At 34.6% G+C, this 18,671-nt stretch overlaps 1 protein-coding gene across 1 annotated transcript in view; it reads right to left on the bottom strand.

Moving 5' to 3' along the window:
* LOC139885632 (glutathione S-transferase zeta class-like) overlaps window positions 1-12,247 on the bottom strand; it is a 75,809-nt gene extending 63,562 nt beyond the window's left edge. Inside the window, exons 1-2 of the mRNA XM_071869382.1 lie at window positions 12,148-12,247; window positions 11,994-12,050 (exon numbers count right to left, since the gene is read on the bottom strand). Coding sequence (XP_071725483.1) covers window positions 11,994-12,050; window positions 12,148-12,247 — 157 coding nt within the window. The remainder of the gene's footprint in view (window positions 1-11,993; window positions 12,051-12,147) is intronic.
* Window positions 12,248-18,671: the final 6,424 nt, after the last annotated feature.

The raw sequence follows: 18,671 nt of genomic DNA on the forward strand, positions 1-18,671 counted from the left end.
AAGAGACCTACCTGGAGACATGATTGATGAAATCTTGTCTAGAGTCGGTCAGAATTCCTCGGCACAACTATTTAAGGTGAGATCAGTTTGTAAGACATTCGAAGAACGTTCCAAGAATGTCTTGATTTATAAGAGACTTTCGTTTGAAAGATGGGGGATATCACATTGGGAAACCCATAAGTTACGATGTGTTTACTTTGACGCATATATTGCGGGGAACCCAAATGCTATTTTACGCAACGGGTTAAGAAATTATTTTGACTCAATATATCCGAATATTGGACTTCGTGATTTAGAAAAAGCGGCTAACATGCAACATAAAGAAGCATGTTATGCTTACGGATTAGTAATGTTCGCTTCTCACCAAAGTGAGAACAAGAACATCGGGCTACAACTATTAAACAAAACGTTTCCACAAGTGACGGAGTCGGTAATTCGGGTAAGAAATGAGGTTTTTAGATTGTTACGGGACTGTTGGACATTACATAACCCTCGTCCCTTTGACGACGTTACAACACGCTGTCTTATCAACGGCCATAACGGTTATGTTCCACAAGACCAAGGATGGGATGTAGTCCTAGTAAAACCAGAATGCATGACTTGTTTCTGGACGTATGAATTACGTGTCTTTATTGCCTTTACTGAACGACTTGTGTACTAGCTAGAATTATCTTCACAACTATCTTGTATCAAAGTTATTGTGTGCTATATTTCATGCTTTATGTAAAATAAGCGGTATTGTAAGTATGTAAAATATTGTATAAAAGTTTGAACGCGAAATATTATTATAATCAGTTTTTCATATAGAATTGTAGTAGTTGAATTGTATATTAGCTACTAAGTATGAACTTAATGGGTAGGTACTACCCGAATTTAAACTTATAAAACGCTAATATGAAGAAAAAGCTTTTATAAATGAGTTCATATTATGCTACGAAATACTATTAACTACTCTTAATATTCTGTATGATTAACTTGTTCCATTTGACTATTTTGAAGGAAATGGCACCGACTACTCGACACACCGTGAATATGAATGAAGAGGAATTCCGTACTTTTCTAGCTTCAAACATAGCCGCAGTACAGGCTGCGCTACATACCAACAATAACCTTGGATCTAGCAGTACAGGAAATCGTATAGGATGCACCTACAAAGAATTCACTGCCTGCAAACCTTTAGAATTTGATAGAACCGAAGGACCGATCGGATTGAAATGGTGGACCGAGAAGGTCGAATCGGTGTTTGCCATAAGTAAGTGTACTGAAGAGGACAAAGTGAAGTACGCTACGCATACCTTCACAGGTTCTACGTTAACATGGTGGAATACCTATCTAGAGCAAGTGGGACAAGACGATGCGTACGCACTACCGTGGTCAGCATTCAAGCACTTGATGAACGAGAAGTACCATCCCAGAACCGAGGTCAATAAGCTCAAGACAGAACTTAGAGGGTTATGAACCCAAGGATTTGATATTACCACGTACGAAAGACGATTCACAGAATTGTGCCTATTGTGTCCGGGAGCATTCGAAGACGAGGAAGAGAAGATCGACGCGTTTGTGAAAGGATTACCGAAAAGAATCCAAAAAGATATAAGTTCACACGAGCCCGCCTCTATACAACAGGCATGTAGAATGGCTCACAAACTAGTGAACTAGATTGAAGAAAGAATTAAAGAACAGACTGCTGAAGAGGCCAATGTGAAGCAAGTCAAAAGAAAGTGGGAGGAAAACGGTGATAAGAATCACCAATACAACAACAACAGCAATTACAACAATAATAGCAACAATTATCCCAACAATCGCAATATCAATCGCAACTACAACAAACGGCCCAACAACAACAACAACAACAACAACAACAACAGCAACTACAACAATCATCCCAACAACAATAATAACCGCAACAACAACAATAACAACAATCAGAAGCAGCTATGCCAAAGGTGTGAAAAGTATCACTCGGGGTTCTGCACCAAATTTTGCAACAAGTGTAAAAGAAATGGTCATAGCGCGGCGAAGTGTGAGGTCTACGGACCAGGGGTTAATAGAATGAAAGGAACAAATGGTGTCGGAACGAGTAATGGCGGAGCAAGTAGTGTCGGAGCAAGTTATGCCAATATAGTTTGTTATAAATGTGGAAAACCGGGCCACATTATTAGAAATTGCCCGAACCAGGAGAACACGAATGGATAAGGCCGCGGAAGAGTTTTCAATATTAATGCGGCAGAGGCACAGGAAGACCCGGAGCTTGTTACGGGTACGTTTCTTATTGACAATAAATCTGCTTACGTTTTATTTGATTGGGGTGCGGATAGAAGCTATATGAGTAGAGATTTTTGTGCTAAATTAAGTTGTCCATTGACGCCTTTGGATAGTAAATTTTTACTCGAATTAGCAAATGGTAAATTAATTTCAGCAGATAATATATGTCGGAATCTAGAAATTAAAATGGTTAGCGAAACATTTAAGATTGATTTGATACCAGTAGAGTTAGGGAGTTTTGATTTGATAATCGGTATGGACTGGTTGAAAGAAGTGAAAGCAGAGATCGTCTGTTACAAAAATGCAATTCGCATTATACGAGAAAAAGGAAAACCCTTAATGGTGTACGGAGAAAAGGGCAACACGAAGCTACATCTTATTAGTAATTTGAAGGCACAAAAACTAATAAGAAAAGGTTGCTATGCTGTTCTAGCACACATCGAGAAAGTACAAACTGAAGAAAAGAGCATCAATGATGTTCCCATTGCAAAAGAATTTCCCGATGTATTTCCGAAAGAATTACCGGGATTACCCCCACATCGATCCGTTGAATTTCAAATAGATCTTGTACCAGGAGCTGCACCAATAGCTCGTGCTCCTTACAGACTCGCACCCAGCGAGATGAAAGAACTGCAAAGCCAATTACAAGAACTTTTAGAGCGTGGTTTCATTCGACCAAGCACATCACCGTGGGGAGCTCCTGTTTTGTTTGTCAAGAAGAAAGATGGTACATTCAGGTTGTGTATCGACTACCGAGAGTTGAACAAACTTACCATCAAGAACCGCTACCCACTACCGAGAATTGACGACTTATTTGATCAACTACAAGGCTCGTCTGTTTATTCAAAGATTGACTTACGTTTCGGGTATCATCAAATGCGGGTGAAAGAAGATGATATTCCAAAGACTGCTTTCAGAACACGTTACGGTCATTACGAGTTTATGGTCATGCCGTTTGGTTTAACTAATGCACCAGCTGTGTTCATGGACCTTATGAACCGAGTGTGTGGACCATACCTTGACAAGTTTGTCATTGTTTTCATTGATGACATACTTATTTACTCAAAGAATGACCAAGAACATGGTGAACATTTGAGAAAGGTGTTAGAAGTATTGAGGAAGGAAGAATTGTACGTTAAGTTTTCAAAGTGTGCATTTTGGTTGGAAGAAGTTCAATTCCTCGGTCACATAGTGAACAAAGAAGGTATTAAGGTGGATCCGGCAAAGATAGAAACTGTTGAAAAGTGGGAAACCCCGAAAACTCCAAAACACATACGCCAGTTTTTAGGACTAGCTGGTTACTACAGAAGGTTCATCCAAGACTTTTCCAGAATAGCAAAACCCTTGACTGCATTAACGCATAAAGGGAAGAAATTTGAATGGAAGGATGAACAAGAGAAAGCGTTTCAGTTATTGAAGAAAAAGCTAACTACGGCACCTATATTGTCATTGCCTGAAGGGAATGATGATTTTGTGATTTATTGTGATGCATCAAAGCAAGGTCTCGGTTGTGTATTAATGCAACGAACGAAGGTGATTGCTTATGCCTCTAGACAATTGAAGATTCACGAGCAAAATTATACGACGCATGATTTGGAATTAGGCGCGGTTGTTTTTGCATTAAAGACTTGGAGGCACTACTTATATGGGGTCAAAAGTATTATATATACCGACCACAAAAGTCTTCAACACATATTTAATCAGAAACAACTGAATATGAGGCAGCGTAAGTAGATTGAATTGTTGAATGATTACGACTTTGAGATTCGTTACCACCCGGGGAAGGCAAATGTGTTAGCCGATGCCTTGAGCAGGAAGGACAGAGAACCCATTCGAGTAAAATCTATGAATATAATGATTCATAATAACCTTACTACTCAAATAAAGGAGGCGCAACAAGGAGTTTTAAAAGAGGGAAATTTAAAGGATGAAATACCCAAAGGATCGGAGAAGCATCTTAATATTCGGGAAGACGGAACCCGGTATAGGGCTGAAAGGATTTGGGTACCAAAATTTGGAGATATGAGAGAAATGGTACTTAGAGAAGCTCATAAAACCAGATACTCAATACATCCTGGAACGGGGAAGATGTACAAGGATCTCAAGAAACATTTTTGGTGGCTGGGTATGAAAGCCGATGTTGCTAAATACGTAGGAGAATGTTTGACGTGTTCTAAGGTCAAAGCTGAGCATCAGAAACCATCAGGTCTACTTCAACAACCCGAAATCCCGGAATGGAAATGGGAAAACATTACCATGGATTTCATCACTAAATTGCCAAGGACTGCAAGTGGTTTTGATACTATTTGGGTAATAGTTGATCGTCTCACCAAATCAGCACACTTCTTGCCAATAAGAGAAGATGACAAGATGGAGAAGTTAGCACGACTGTATTTGAAGGAAGTCGTCTCCAGACATGGAATACCAATCTCTATTATCTCTGATAGGGATGGCAGATTTATTTCAAGATTCTGGCAGACATTACAGCAAGCATTAGGAACTCGTCTAGACATGAGTACTGCCTATCATCCACAAACTGATGGGCAGAGCGAAAGGACGATACAAACGCTTGAAGACATGCTACGAGCATGTGTTATTGATTTCGGAAACAGTTGGGATCGACATCTACCGTTAGTAGAATTTTCCTACAACAACAGCTACCATTCAAGCATTGAGATGGCGCCGTTTGAAGCACTTTATGGTAGAAAGTGCAGGTCTCCGATTTGTTGGAGTGAAGTGGGGGATAGACAGATTACGGGTCCGGAGATTATACAAGAAACTACCGAGAAGATCATCCAAATTCAACAACGGTTGAAAACCGCCCAAAGTCGACAAAAGAGCTACGCTGACATTAAAAGAAAAGATATAGAATTTGAAATTGGAGAGATGGTCATGCTTAAAGTTGCACCTTGGAAAGGCGTTGTTCGATTTGGTAAACGAGGGAAATTAAATCCAAGGTATATTGGACCATTCAAGATTATTGATCGTATCGGACCAGTAGCTTACCGACTTGAGTTACCTCAACAACTCGCGGCTGTACATAACACTTTCCACGTCTCGAATTTGAAAAAATGTTTTGCTAAAGAAGATCTCACTATTCCGTTAGATGAAATCCAAATCAACGAAAAACTTCAATTCATCGAAGAACCCGTCGAAATAATGGATCGTGAGGTTAAAAGACTTAAGCAAAACAAGATACCAATTGTTAAGGTTCGATGGAATGCTCGTAGAGGACCCGAGTTCACCTGGGAGCGTGAAGATCAGATGAAGAAGAAATACCCGCATCTATTTCCAGAAGATTCGTCAACACCTTCAACAGCTTAAAATTTCGGGACGAAATTTATTTAACGGGTAGGTACTGTAGTGACCCGAACTTTTCCATGTTTATATATATTAATTGAGATTGATATTTACATGATTAAATGTTTCCAACATGTTAAGCAATCAAACTTGTTAAGACTTGATTAATTGAAATATGTTTCATATAGACAATTGACCACCCAAGTTGACCGGTGATTCACGAACGTTAAAACTTGTAAAAACTATACGATGACATATATAGGGTTATATATATAGTTAACATGTTTTTATTATAAGTATGTATCTCATAAGTTATTTTAACAATGAGTTATATACATAAAAATGAGACTATTAATTTAAGAAACTTGAAAACGATATATATAACGATTATCGTTATAACAACGTCTTACTAGGTACATATGAATCATATTAAGATATTGATACACTTGGTTAATTATGTTAAATGATAAGTAAATATATTATTAAGTGTATTAACAATGAAATACATATGTAAAAATAAGACTACTAACTTAATGATTTCGAAACGAGACATATATGTAACGATTATCGTTGTAACGACATTTAACTGTATATACATCATACTAAGATATATTATATATCATAATATCATGATAATATAATAATTTAACATCTCATTTGTTATAATAAACAATGGGTTAACAACATTCAACAAGATCGTTAACCTAAAGGTTTCAAAACAACATTTACATGTAACGACTAACGATGACTTAACGACTCAGTTAAAATGTATATACATGTAGTGTTTTAATATGTATTCATACACTTTTGAAAGACTTCAAGACACTTATCAAAATACTTCTACTTAAACAAAAATGCTTACAATTACATCCTCGTTCAGTTTCATCAACAATTCTACTCGTATGCACCCGTATTCGTACTCGTACAATACATAGCTTTTAGATGTATGTACTATTGGTATATACACTCCAATTATCAGCTCTTAGCAGCCCATGTGAGTCACCTAACACATGTGGGAACCATCATTTGGCAACTAGCATGAAATATCTCATAAAATTACAAAAATATGAGTAATCATTCATGACTTATTTACATGAAAACAAAATTACATATCCTTTATATCTAATCCATACACCAACGACCAAAAATACCTACAAACACTTTAATTCTTCAATTTTCTTCATCTAATTGATCTCTCTCAAGTTCTATCTTCAAGTTCTAAGTGTTCTTCATATATTTTACAAGTTCTAGTTACATAAAATCAAGAATACTTTCAAGTTTGCTAGCTCACTTCCAATCTTGTAAGGTGATCATCCAACCTCAAGAAATCTTTGTTTCTTACAGTAGGTTATCATTCTAATACAAGGTAATAATCATATTCAAACTTTGGTTCAATTTCTATAACTATAATAATCTTATTTCAAGTGATGATCTTACTTGAACTTGTTTTCGTGCCATGATTCTGCTTCAAGAACTTCGAGCCATCCAAGGATCCGTTGAAGCTAGATCCATTTTTCTATTTTCCAGTAGGTTTATCCAAGGAACTTAAGGTAGTAATGATGTTCATAACATCATTCGATTCATACATATAAAGCTATCTTATTCGAAGGTTTAAACTTGTAATCACTAGAACATAGTTTAGTTAATTCTAAACTTGTTCGCAAACAAAAGTAAATCCTTCTAACTTGACTTTTAAAATCAACTAAACACATGTTCTATATCTATATGATATGCTAACTTAATGATTTAAAACCTGGAAACACGAAAAACACCGTAAAACCGGATTTACGCCGTCGTAGTAACACCGCGGGCTGTTTTGGATTAGTTAATTAAAAACTATGATAAACTTTGATTTAAAAGTTGTTATTCTGAGAAAATGATTTTTATTATGAACATAAAATTATATCCAAAAATTATGGTTAAACTCAAAGTGGAAGTATGTTTTCTAAAATGGTCATCTAGACGTCGTTCTTTCGACTGAAATGACTACCTTTACAAAAACGACTTGTAACTTATTTTTCCGACTATAAACCTATACTATTTCTGTTTAGATTCATAAAATAGAGTTCAATATGAAACCATAGCAATTTGATTCACTCAAAACGGATTTAAAATGAAGAAGTTATGGGTAAAACAAGATTGGATAATTTTTCTCATTTTAGCTACGTGAAAATTGGTAACAAATCTATTCCAACCATAACTTAATCAACTTGTATTGTATATTATGTAATCTTGAGATACCATAGACACGTATACAATGTTTCGACCTATCATGTCGACACATCTATATATATTTCGGAACAACCATAGACACTCTATATGTGAATGTTGGAGTTAGCTATACAGGGTTGAGGTTGATTCCAAAATATATATAGTTTGAGTTGTGATCAATACTGAGATACGTATACACTGGGTCGTGGATTGATTCAAGATAATATTTATCGATTTATTTCTGTACATCTAACTGTGGACAACTAGTTGTAGGTTACTAACGTGGACAGCTGACTTAATAAACTTAAAACATCAAAATATATTAAAAGTGTTGTAAATATATTTTGAACATACTTTGATATATATGTATATATTGTTATAGGTTCGTGAATCAACCAGTGGCCAAGTCTTACTTCCCGACGAAGTAAAAATCTGTGAAAGTGAGTTATAGTCCCACTTTTAAAATCTAATATTTTTGGGATGAGAATACATGCAGGTTTTATAAATGATTTACAAAATAGACACAAGTACGTGAAACTACATTCTATGGTTGAATTATCGAAATCGAATATGCCCCTTTTTATTAAGTCTGGTAATCTAAGAATTAGGGAACAGACACCCTAATTGACGCGAATCCTAAAGATAGATCTATTGGGCCTAACAAACCCCATCCAAAGTACCGGATGCTTTAGTACTTTGAAATTTATATCATATCCGAAGGGTGTCCCGGAATGATGGGGATATTCTTATATATGCATCTTGTTAATGTCGGTTACCAGGTGTTCACCATCTGAATGATTTTTATCTCTATGTATGGGATGTGTATTGAAATATGAAATCTTGTGGTCTATTATTATGATTTGATATATAGGTTAAACCTATAACTCACCAACATTTTTGTTGACGTTTTAAGCATGTTTATTCTCAGGTGATTATTAAGAGCTTCCGCTGTCGCATACTTAAATAAGGACGAGATTTAGAGTCCATGCTTGTATGATATTGTGTAAAAACTGCATTCAAGAAACTTATTTTGTTGTAACATATTTGTATTGTAAACCATTATGTAATGGTCGTGTGTAAACAGGATATTTTAGATTATCATTATTTGATAATCTACGTAAAGTTTTTTTTTTAACCTTTATCTATGAAATAAAGGTTATGGTTTGTTTTAAAAATGAATGCAGTCTTTGAAAAACGTCTCATATAGAGGTCAAAACCTCGCAACGAAATCAATTAATATGGAACGTTTTTAATCAATAAGAACGGGACATTTCAGGTCCATAGGCTACTAATTGTGGAGTATAGTGTGAACGATGCACCCCCTGCATCTGGATAACTATACTGTGAATTGAGTAGCAGGGACTATCGGTAGACTCAGGCCCGATCAGCTGGGAGTCGTGTGCTCGTACAAGCCGCCGATCCTCGTATTGTCTTATTGTATGCTAGTTGGTGGTTAGCATGTATTGTTGTTCATATATAGCTTGTGTGTGGCTTAAGCTATATCTGTTAGATAGATTCCATTCACTTAGCGGTGCGCTAATCCCCCACATATTCTCCCCTTGCAGGTTTAGGTACTGCTAGTCGGGATGGGTGCTGTTGCAGAAGACATGTTTGACAACCCAACTCTGATGTGGACTTTTGTATAAATAATGTTTTGTAATAACGTAACACCGTTGTGTAAACTTAAACGTAATTACACGGATTAATGTAATGACGTGACATATATAGTGTTTGTAAATAATGTCTTCCGCTGTGTGTTAAAAAAAAAAAAAATGGCCGGTGTTACAGGTTGTTATCAAGACATGATTACTAACTGTGTTATGTCTATTCTCAGGTGATAAAGACGAAGAGAAGGCTCAGTAAGATTAGAATTCTGAGTTTCTTCTGTTGCTGGTAATCGATGAGTGGGATTATCTCCGAGTGTAGTATAGAGTAGTGTGTTGTGCTACTATGTTATACTGTTATAGTTGCCATGCTTAGTAGATATGTTGTAATAATGATCACTGTAGAGTTGCCATGCCAGTCGTAGTGACAGTTGTCCGTAGTGGTAGTTGCTTAACAGTTGTGTGCACAAGTTGTAGTTGCCAGTTGGAACCTATTGTTGTTAGGTTCAGCTCAGAGAGGTCAACCTAGTTGTGGTTGGGTCTAGTTGGCTACTGTTTGTTAAGTATAGTGCTGAACGACGCATCACCTGCGTGTGGATGACTATACTGGGGATTCAGTAGTAAAGACTATCGGTAGACGCTAGACTAATCAGCTAGTGGTCGTGTGCCCGTACAAGCTGCCGATCCTCTAGTTGGAGCATAGTTGCTAGTTGCTAGATGCCAGTTGCAGTTGTTAGTTGCCAGATGATTAGTTGTTAGTTGCCGGTTGCCTGTTATTGATTGTTGTAGCTGCTGTAGTTGTACAAGTTGGTACTGTATGCTATATCTGTTAGATGATTCCATTCACTTAGCCTTGTGCTAACCCCCTCACCTCCTCCCTTGCAGGTTTTGGATGTTAGCGGGTTTCGGGATAGAAGTGGTTGTTTAAAGATATGTTTGACAAGACGAACTTTGATGTCTTAACTTTTATAAATATGTAACTAGTCGTTTGATGTAACACCGGTGGTTTGTAATTAAGTAATTAACTAAGGGTATTTATGTAAATTAAGTCTTCTGCTGTGTTTTAAAAAAAATCAGGGTGTTAAATATCTGGTACTGGAATCTCTACCTGCTCCGGAGCATCATTATCACCAGTACCATGTTCATTATCATGAACATCATGTTCATTATCATGAACATCATCTCCAACATGTGAATCAACATGTTGTGGAGTAACCATATCCAAAACTGTGAGATCAGCACTATGTTGATGAACTGACTCTGTCTCTGTCTTCTCAACATCTTTCAACATCTGATTTTCTGAAAACACAACATCTCGGCTTCGTACAAGTTACTTCTGAACTGGATCATACAACATGTACCCAAAATCATCTTCACCGCAGCCGAGGAAAACACATGGCTTAGTCTTCATATCAAGCTTTGACCTCTCATCTTTGGGCACGTGAACAAATGTCTTACATTCAAAGACTCGTAAATGATGGTAAGAAACATCTTTGCCTCTCCAAACCCTGTTAGGAACATCAAAACGGAAAGGAATACATGGGGTTAGATTAATAATATGACTCGCCGTATTTAAAGCCTCATCCCAAAAGGAACCATGCAACCCTGCATGTGAAAGCAAACATCTGACTCTTTCAACCAAAGCGAAAATAAACATCCGTTTGACAAATACTTTCCCGACCCGTATGAAACCGTGAGAATGCTAACAAATAAATTATACTAAATGCAATTCAAATCAGCCCCAAATCAACAAACTAAAGGATAATTGAGCAAACACAAAGACACGATCTTTTTACGTGAAAAAACCTCTCAAAATCGAGAGTAAAAAACCACGGGACTCGTAGGCCACTTAAATTCCACTATCACCAACAAGAGATCAATACAATAAGTCTTCTCTAGATTAACTAGAGGCATACAACATCATCATACTCTTGAACTACAACAATCAACAAGTATATGAAAAATCTAAAGACAAAAGAGGAAATTCGTCACCCAAAAAGCTGCTACTATTTGACAGGCTGTAACTCGTGTTAGAGACCACTTGAGATGAATTCAACGGTTAAAAACCTTGGCCAATATGTAGGAAACACGCTATCCAAAAATGGTGAATATTCAACGGTCGGATCTCCGGGGATCGCCCGATTTGTGAGCTGCAGTCTTCAAAAAATGGGAATTGGGGTTTCTCTCTTTTTCTTAATCTCTCCACTCTCTTGATATGAAAAATGGCTGCACATATTTCCTTTAAATGATGCCCTAGACATACAAGGCCAAGGATAACTTTGTACGGGCCTAATTGTTGGGCTTTGGGCTTGACTTAACATTTTCCTCATATTTGGAAACCCAAATAAAAAATCCAACAGATTACTCGCTGGCTGTTTACAACTCATCCCCGTCCACCACTTAATATTACCCTATACGGGATTTGAACCTAAGACCTTTTGCAAGGAACTCAAGGCCTCAACCACTGGCTATCTAGTGATGGTTAGGTTTCAAAGGTTGACTATGTTTCTTATAATTTTGAAACTTAAAGAGCTTAAGATACAAATATTTATGTACAGCTAACAATAAAATGCTCATTTATAGCAAAAAAAGGGAAAAAAAAAAGTTAGTTACCAGGATGGTGATGCTCATTTTTGAAGAGATTAATGGGTTTATATTCATATTCAAGTCCTGTTCACATCCAACATATTAAACAAATACAAAATTCCGAACTGCCACAAAATAAAAAATAAAAAAGTGAGAATTGAAGTAGTTAAAACGAGTATACCTTTTAAATTGAGAGCAATGCAAACACGAAATGAAGAACTGCTCATGAAAAAAGAATATAGTTGCAGCTTGTCTGTCTGACACACCATTAAATCAATCATCATGATTTAAGTATAAAGATTTGAGTTTAGTTTTAGAAGTAGCGTTATGACAGATTAATAAAAAGATAATCATACCATATTGAGCTGAAAATGCAGAAGAAATGACGATGATGGTGATTCAACTAGAAATGCAGATGTTGATTTATGAACAAAGCTGAATATAAATGGTCAACGTCAACCTTACATAGTTTGAATTAGAATTACATAAGTCATACATTAGTTTCTGGATCAGTGACGTCATTGCGATCATGCGTTGGGCCTGAGCTGGACTGAACTAACATGAGAACAGTTATGCTCCGCCTTTTAAACCATGAATAACAAGGCGTGTTCGGACTGCTTTGGAAGCAAGCACACTCGAGCGCGCCCCTAGCAAGGCGTGTTGGTGGGCTTTCCATGGTATCGTGCTCATTGGTTGCACAGAGAGATGAGGGAGCATGTAGGCGACGTGTTTCTTTTTGAGTGGGTGTGCATGCAACGAATATAAATAAAAACAATCGAATTTTTTTAAATAAATAATAACTTTATATAATACTCTGTTCCATTTTTCCTTTTCTTCGTCGCAAGAGGTTCTAAGTTGGATTGATGTTAGTTTTGCTTCTATTGACACGAGGAATCGGATGCTTTCGGTCGCGGTTGCGGTTCTTTGGATGTTGTGGCGCCTACGGAATTATTTGTTATTTAATGACTTATCCGTGAAAAAATGTACTATTGTTGATTGGGTTAAATTTTTCTCGTTTTCTTGGATTCGTTATATAGCTAAGATTGATGTAAGTTGGAACTCTTGGCTTCTTTGCCTGTTGTAGTGCCTATCTAGCTCCATGCTAGTGGGCCGTTGATATTTTTATAAAAAGTTTGGCTATTATATATATATATATATATATATATATATATATATATATATATATATATATATATATATATATATATATATATATATATATATATATATATATATATATATATATATATTATGTGTGTGTGTGTATCAAATCAAACACAATTTTCATAAAAGCTTAACTTTCATTTCTCACTTATAAAATATTTTGATTTTTTCACAAAACATCGCTAAACATGGACGCTTATATAGCAATTGCCTATGATTCGTCGGACAACGAAATATTGTTAAATATAATGCAATCATTTGTCGAAGAGCTAGATCGAGAAGCTGATGTAGGCCCAAGTGAAAAACTCACATGGGCACCTCAAATGTATCTTCATAGAGATCGTGAAGGTGCGACACAACGTCTACGGAAGGACTATTTTTTGCGAGGATCTTACGTTTCCTCCTCATAAATTTAAAAGAGGTTTTAGAATGTGGTCGCAATTATTTCTACGTATCATACATGGTATGTCTGAATGCCCTCTTAATCCTTTACCAGAACACTTTGAATTTTTTAAAGAAAAAACTGATTGTATTGGTCTTCAAAAATTTAATGTCTATCAAAAGTGCACATCTGTGTTGCACCAATTGGCCTACGGTACAATGGGTGATACAATCATGGACTCCAAATCCTGTCCTTATTTTAGTATGCAACAGCGGAAGCTCTTAATAATCACCTGAGAATAAACATGCTTAAAACATCAACAAAAAATGTTGGTGAGTTATAGGTTTAAACTGTATATTATCAAATTAATATAATAGACCATAAGATTTTATTTATTCAATAATCTTACACTCGCAAGTGTATAAAAATCATTCTATGATGAACACCTGGTAACCGACATTAACATAATGCATATAGAATATTCCCCGCATACTCGCAAGTATGTCATAAATTGGCAATCGCAATCACCATATAAATCAAAGTATTAAAGCATTCCAAATTCCAGAATGGGGTTTGATAGGCCCATAGATCTATCTTTAGGATTCGAGTCAATTAGGGGTCATTTCCCTAATTCTTAGGCTACCAGACTTGCAGGGGCAATATTCGGTTTAATAATCCAACCATAGAATGTAGTTTCGCATACTTGTGTCTATTTTGTAAAACATTTATAAAGCTGCATGTATTCTCATCCCAAAAATATTAGATTTTAAAAGTGGGACTATAACTCACTTTCACAGATTTTTCCTTCGTTGGTAATAAGACTTGGCCACTGGTCGATTCACGAACCTATAACAAATATGTACATATATATTAAAGTATGATCAAAATATAATTACAACATTTTTTATTACGTTTTAATGATTTGAGTTTGTTAAGTTAGCAGTCCTCGTTAGTAACCTACAACTAGTTGTCCACAGTTAGATGTACAGAAATAAAGCAATATATATTATCTCGAATCAATCCACGACCTCGTGTATACAAGTCTCAGGCTAGATCACAACTCAAAGTATATATAATATTTTGGAATCAACCTCAACCCTGTATAGCTAACTCCAACATTACTGCATATAGAGTGTCTATGGTTGTTCCGAAATATATATATAGATGGGTCGAAATGATATGTTAAAACATTGTATTCATGTCTATGATATCCCAAGATTACATAATATATGTTAGAATACATGTATAATACAATATAAGTTAGTTAAGTTATGATTTGTATAAATTTGTTACAAATTTCACGTAGCTACAACAAGCAAAATTATCCAATCTTGTTTTACCCATAACTTTTTCGTTTTAAATCCGTTTTGAGTGATTCAAGTTGCTATGGTTTCATATTGTACTTAAGTTTATGAATATAAATAGAAAAAGTATAAGTTTATAGTCAGAAATACAGGTTATAAGTCATTTTTGTAAAGGTAGTCATTTCAGTCGAAAGAACGACGTCTAGATGACCATTTTGGAAAACATACTTCCACTTTGAGTTTAACCATGATTTTTGGATATAGTTTCATGTTCATAAGAAAAATTATTTTCCCAGAAGAATAGCTTTTAAATCAAAGTTTATCATAGTTTTTAATTATCAAACCCAAAACAGCCCGCGGTGTTACTACAACGGCGTATGTCCGATTTTACGGTGTTTTTCGTGTTTACAGGTTTTAAATTATTAAGTTAGCATATCATATAGATATAGAACATGTTTTTAGTTTATTTTAAAAGTCAAGTTATAAGGATTAACTTTATTTGCAAACAAGTTTAGAATTAACTAAACTATGTTCTAGTGATTACATGTTCAAATCTTCGAATAAGATAGTTTTATATATATGAATCGAATGATGTTATGAACATCATTACTACCTCAAGTTTAGTAGGTAAACCTAATAGAAGTGACAAAAATTGATCTAGCTTCAAAGGATTCTTGGATGGCTTGAAAGTTCTTGAAGTAGAATCATGACACGAAAACAAGTTCAAGTAAGATTATCACTCGAAATAAGATTGTTATAGTTATAGAAATTGATCCAAAGTTTGAATATGAGTATTACCTTGAATTATACAGATATCTTACTGTAAATAAGAAAGATTTCTTGAGATTGGATGATCACTTGAAATGGATTAGAAAGCTTGGAAGTAGACTTGTAAACTTGAGAGTATTCTTGATTTTATGAAACTAGAACTTATAGAATTTATGAAGAACACTTAGAACTTGAAGATAGAACTTGAGAGAGATCAATTAGATGAAGAAAATTGAAGAATGAAAGTGTTTGTAGGTGTTTTTGGTCGTTAGTATATGGATTAGATATAAAAGATGTGTAAGTTTGTTTTCATGTAAATAATTCATGAATGATTTATAATTATTTTTGTAATTTTGTGAGATATTTCATGCTAGTTGACAAATGATGGTTCTCACATGTTTAATGACTCACATGGGCTGCTAAGAAGCTGATCATTGAAGTGTATATACCAATAGTATATACATCTAGAAGCTGTGTATTGTACGAGTACGAATATGGGTGCATACGAGTAGAATTGTTAATGAAAATGAATGAGGATGTAATTGTAAGCATTTTTGTTAAGTAGAAGTACTTTGATATGTGTCTTGGAGTCTTTCAAAAGTGTACAAATACATCTTAATACACTACATGTATATACATTTTGTAGTGACCCGAACTTTTCCATGTTTATATATATATTAAATGAAATTGTTATTTACATGATTAAGTGTTTCCAACATGTTAAGCAATCAAACTTGTTAAGACTTGATTAATTGAAATAGGTTTCATATAGACAATTGACCACCCAAGTTGACCGGTGATTCACGAACGTTAAAACTTGTAAAAACTATACGATGACATATATATGGTTATATATATAGTTAACATGATTTTATTATAAGTATGTATCTCATTAGGTATTTTAACAATGAGTTATATACATAAAAATGAGACTATTAATTTAAGAAACTCGAAAACGATATATATAACGATTATCGTTATAACAACGTCTTACTAGGTACATATGAATCATATTAAGATATTGATGCACTTGGTTAATTATGTTAATTGATAAGTAAATATATTATTAAGTGTATTAACAATGAAATACATATGTAAAAATAAGACTACTAACTTAATGATTTCGAAACGAGACATATATGTAACGATTATCGTTATAACGACATTTAACTGTATATATATCATACTAAGATATATTATATATCATAATATCATGATAATATAACAATTTAACATCTCATTTGTTATAATAAACAATGGGTTAACAACATTCAACAAGATCGTTAACCTAAAGGTTTCAAAACAACATTTACATGTAACGACTAACGATGACTTAACGACTCAGTTAAAATGTATATACATGTAGTGTTTTAATATGTATTCATACACTTTTGAAAGACTTCAAGACACTTATCAAAATATGTCTACTTAACAAAAATGCTTACAATTACATCCTCGTTCAGTTTCATCAACAATTCTACTCGTATGCACCCGTATTCGTACTCGTACAATACACAGCTTTTAGATGTATGTACTATTGGTATATACACTCCAATGATCAGCTCTTAGCAGTACATGTGAGTCACCTAACACATGTGGGAACCATCATTTGGCAACTAGCATGAAATATCTCAAAAAATTACAAAAATATGAGTAATCATTCATGACTTATTTACATGAAAACAAAATTACATATCCTTTGTATCTAATCCATACACCAACGACCAAAAACACCTAAAAACACTTTCATTCTTCAATTTTCTTCATCTAATTGATCTCTCTCAAGTTCTATCTTCAAGTTCTAAGTGTTCTTCATAAATTTCAAAAGTTCTAGTTTCATAAAATTAAGAATACTTCCAAGATTGCAAGTTTACTTCCAAGTTTTCTAAATCCATTCCAAGTAATCATCTAAGATCAAGAAACCTTTGTTACTTACAGTAGGTTATCTTTCTAATACAAGGTAATAATCATATTCAAACTTTAATTCAATTTCTATAACTATAACAATCTTATTTTGAGTGGAAATCTTACTTGAAATTGTTTTTGTGTCATGATTCTGCTTCAAGAACTTTCAAGCCATCCAAGGATCCTTTGAAGCTAGATCTATTTTTCTCATTTCCAGTAGGTTTATCCAAGGAACTTGAGGTAGTAATGATGTTCATAACATCATTCGATTCATACATATAAAGCTATCTTATTCGAAGGTTTAAACTTGTAATCACTAGAACATAGTTTACTTAATTCTAAACTTGTTCGCAAATAAAAGTTAATGCTTCTAACTTGACTTTTAAAATCAACTAAACACATGTTCTATATCTATATGATATGCTTACTTAATGATTTAAAACCTGGAAACACGAAAAACACCGTAAAATTGGATTTACGCCGTCGTAGTAACACCGCGGGCTGTTTTGGGTTAGTTAATTAAAAACTATGATAAACTTTGATTTAAAAGTTGTTATTCTGGGAAAATGATTTTTATTATGAACATGAAACTATATCCAAAAATTATGGTTAAACTCAAATAGGAAGTATGTTTTCTAAAATGGTCATCTAGACGTTGTTCTTTCGACTGAAATGACTACCTTTACAAAAATGACTTGTAACTTATTTTTCTGACTATAAACCTATACTTTTTCTGTTTAGATTCATAAAATAGAGTTCAATATGAAACCATAGCAATTTGATTCACTCAAAACGGATTTAAAATGAAGAAGTTATGGGTAAAACAAGATTGGATAATTTTTTTCATTTTAGCTACGTGAAAATTGGTAACAAATCTATTCCAACCATAACTTAATCAAATGGTATTGTATATTATGTAATCTTGAGATACCATAGACACGTATACAATGTTTCGACCTATCATGTCGACACATCTATATATATTTCGGAACAACCATAGACACTCTATATGTGAATGTTGGAGTTAGCTATACAGGGTTGAGGTTGATTCCAAAATATATATAGTTTGAGTTGTGATCAATACTGAGATACTTATACACTGGGTCGTGGATTGATTCAAGATAATATTTATCGATTTATTTCTGTACATCTAACTGCGGACAACTAGTTGTAGGTTACTAA

Source organism: Rutidosis leptorrhynchoides, chromosome 1 (assembly GCF_046630445.1).
Source record: "Rutidosis leptorrhynchoides isolate AG116_Rl617_1_P2 chromosome 1, CSIRO_AGI_Rlap_v1, whole genome shotgun sequence".
Lineage (NCBI taxonomy): Eukaryota > Viridiplantae > Streptophyta > Magnoliopsida > Asterales > Asteraceae > Rutidosis > Rutidosis leptorrhynchoides.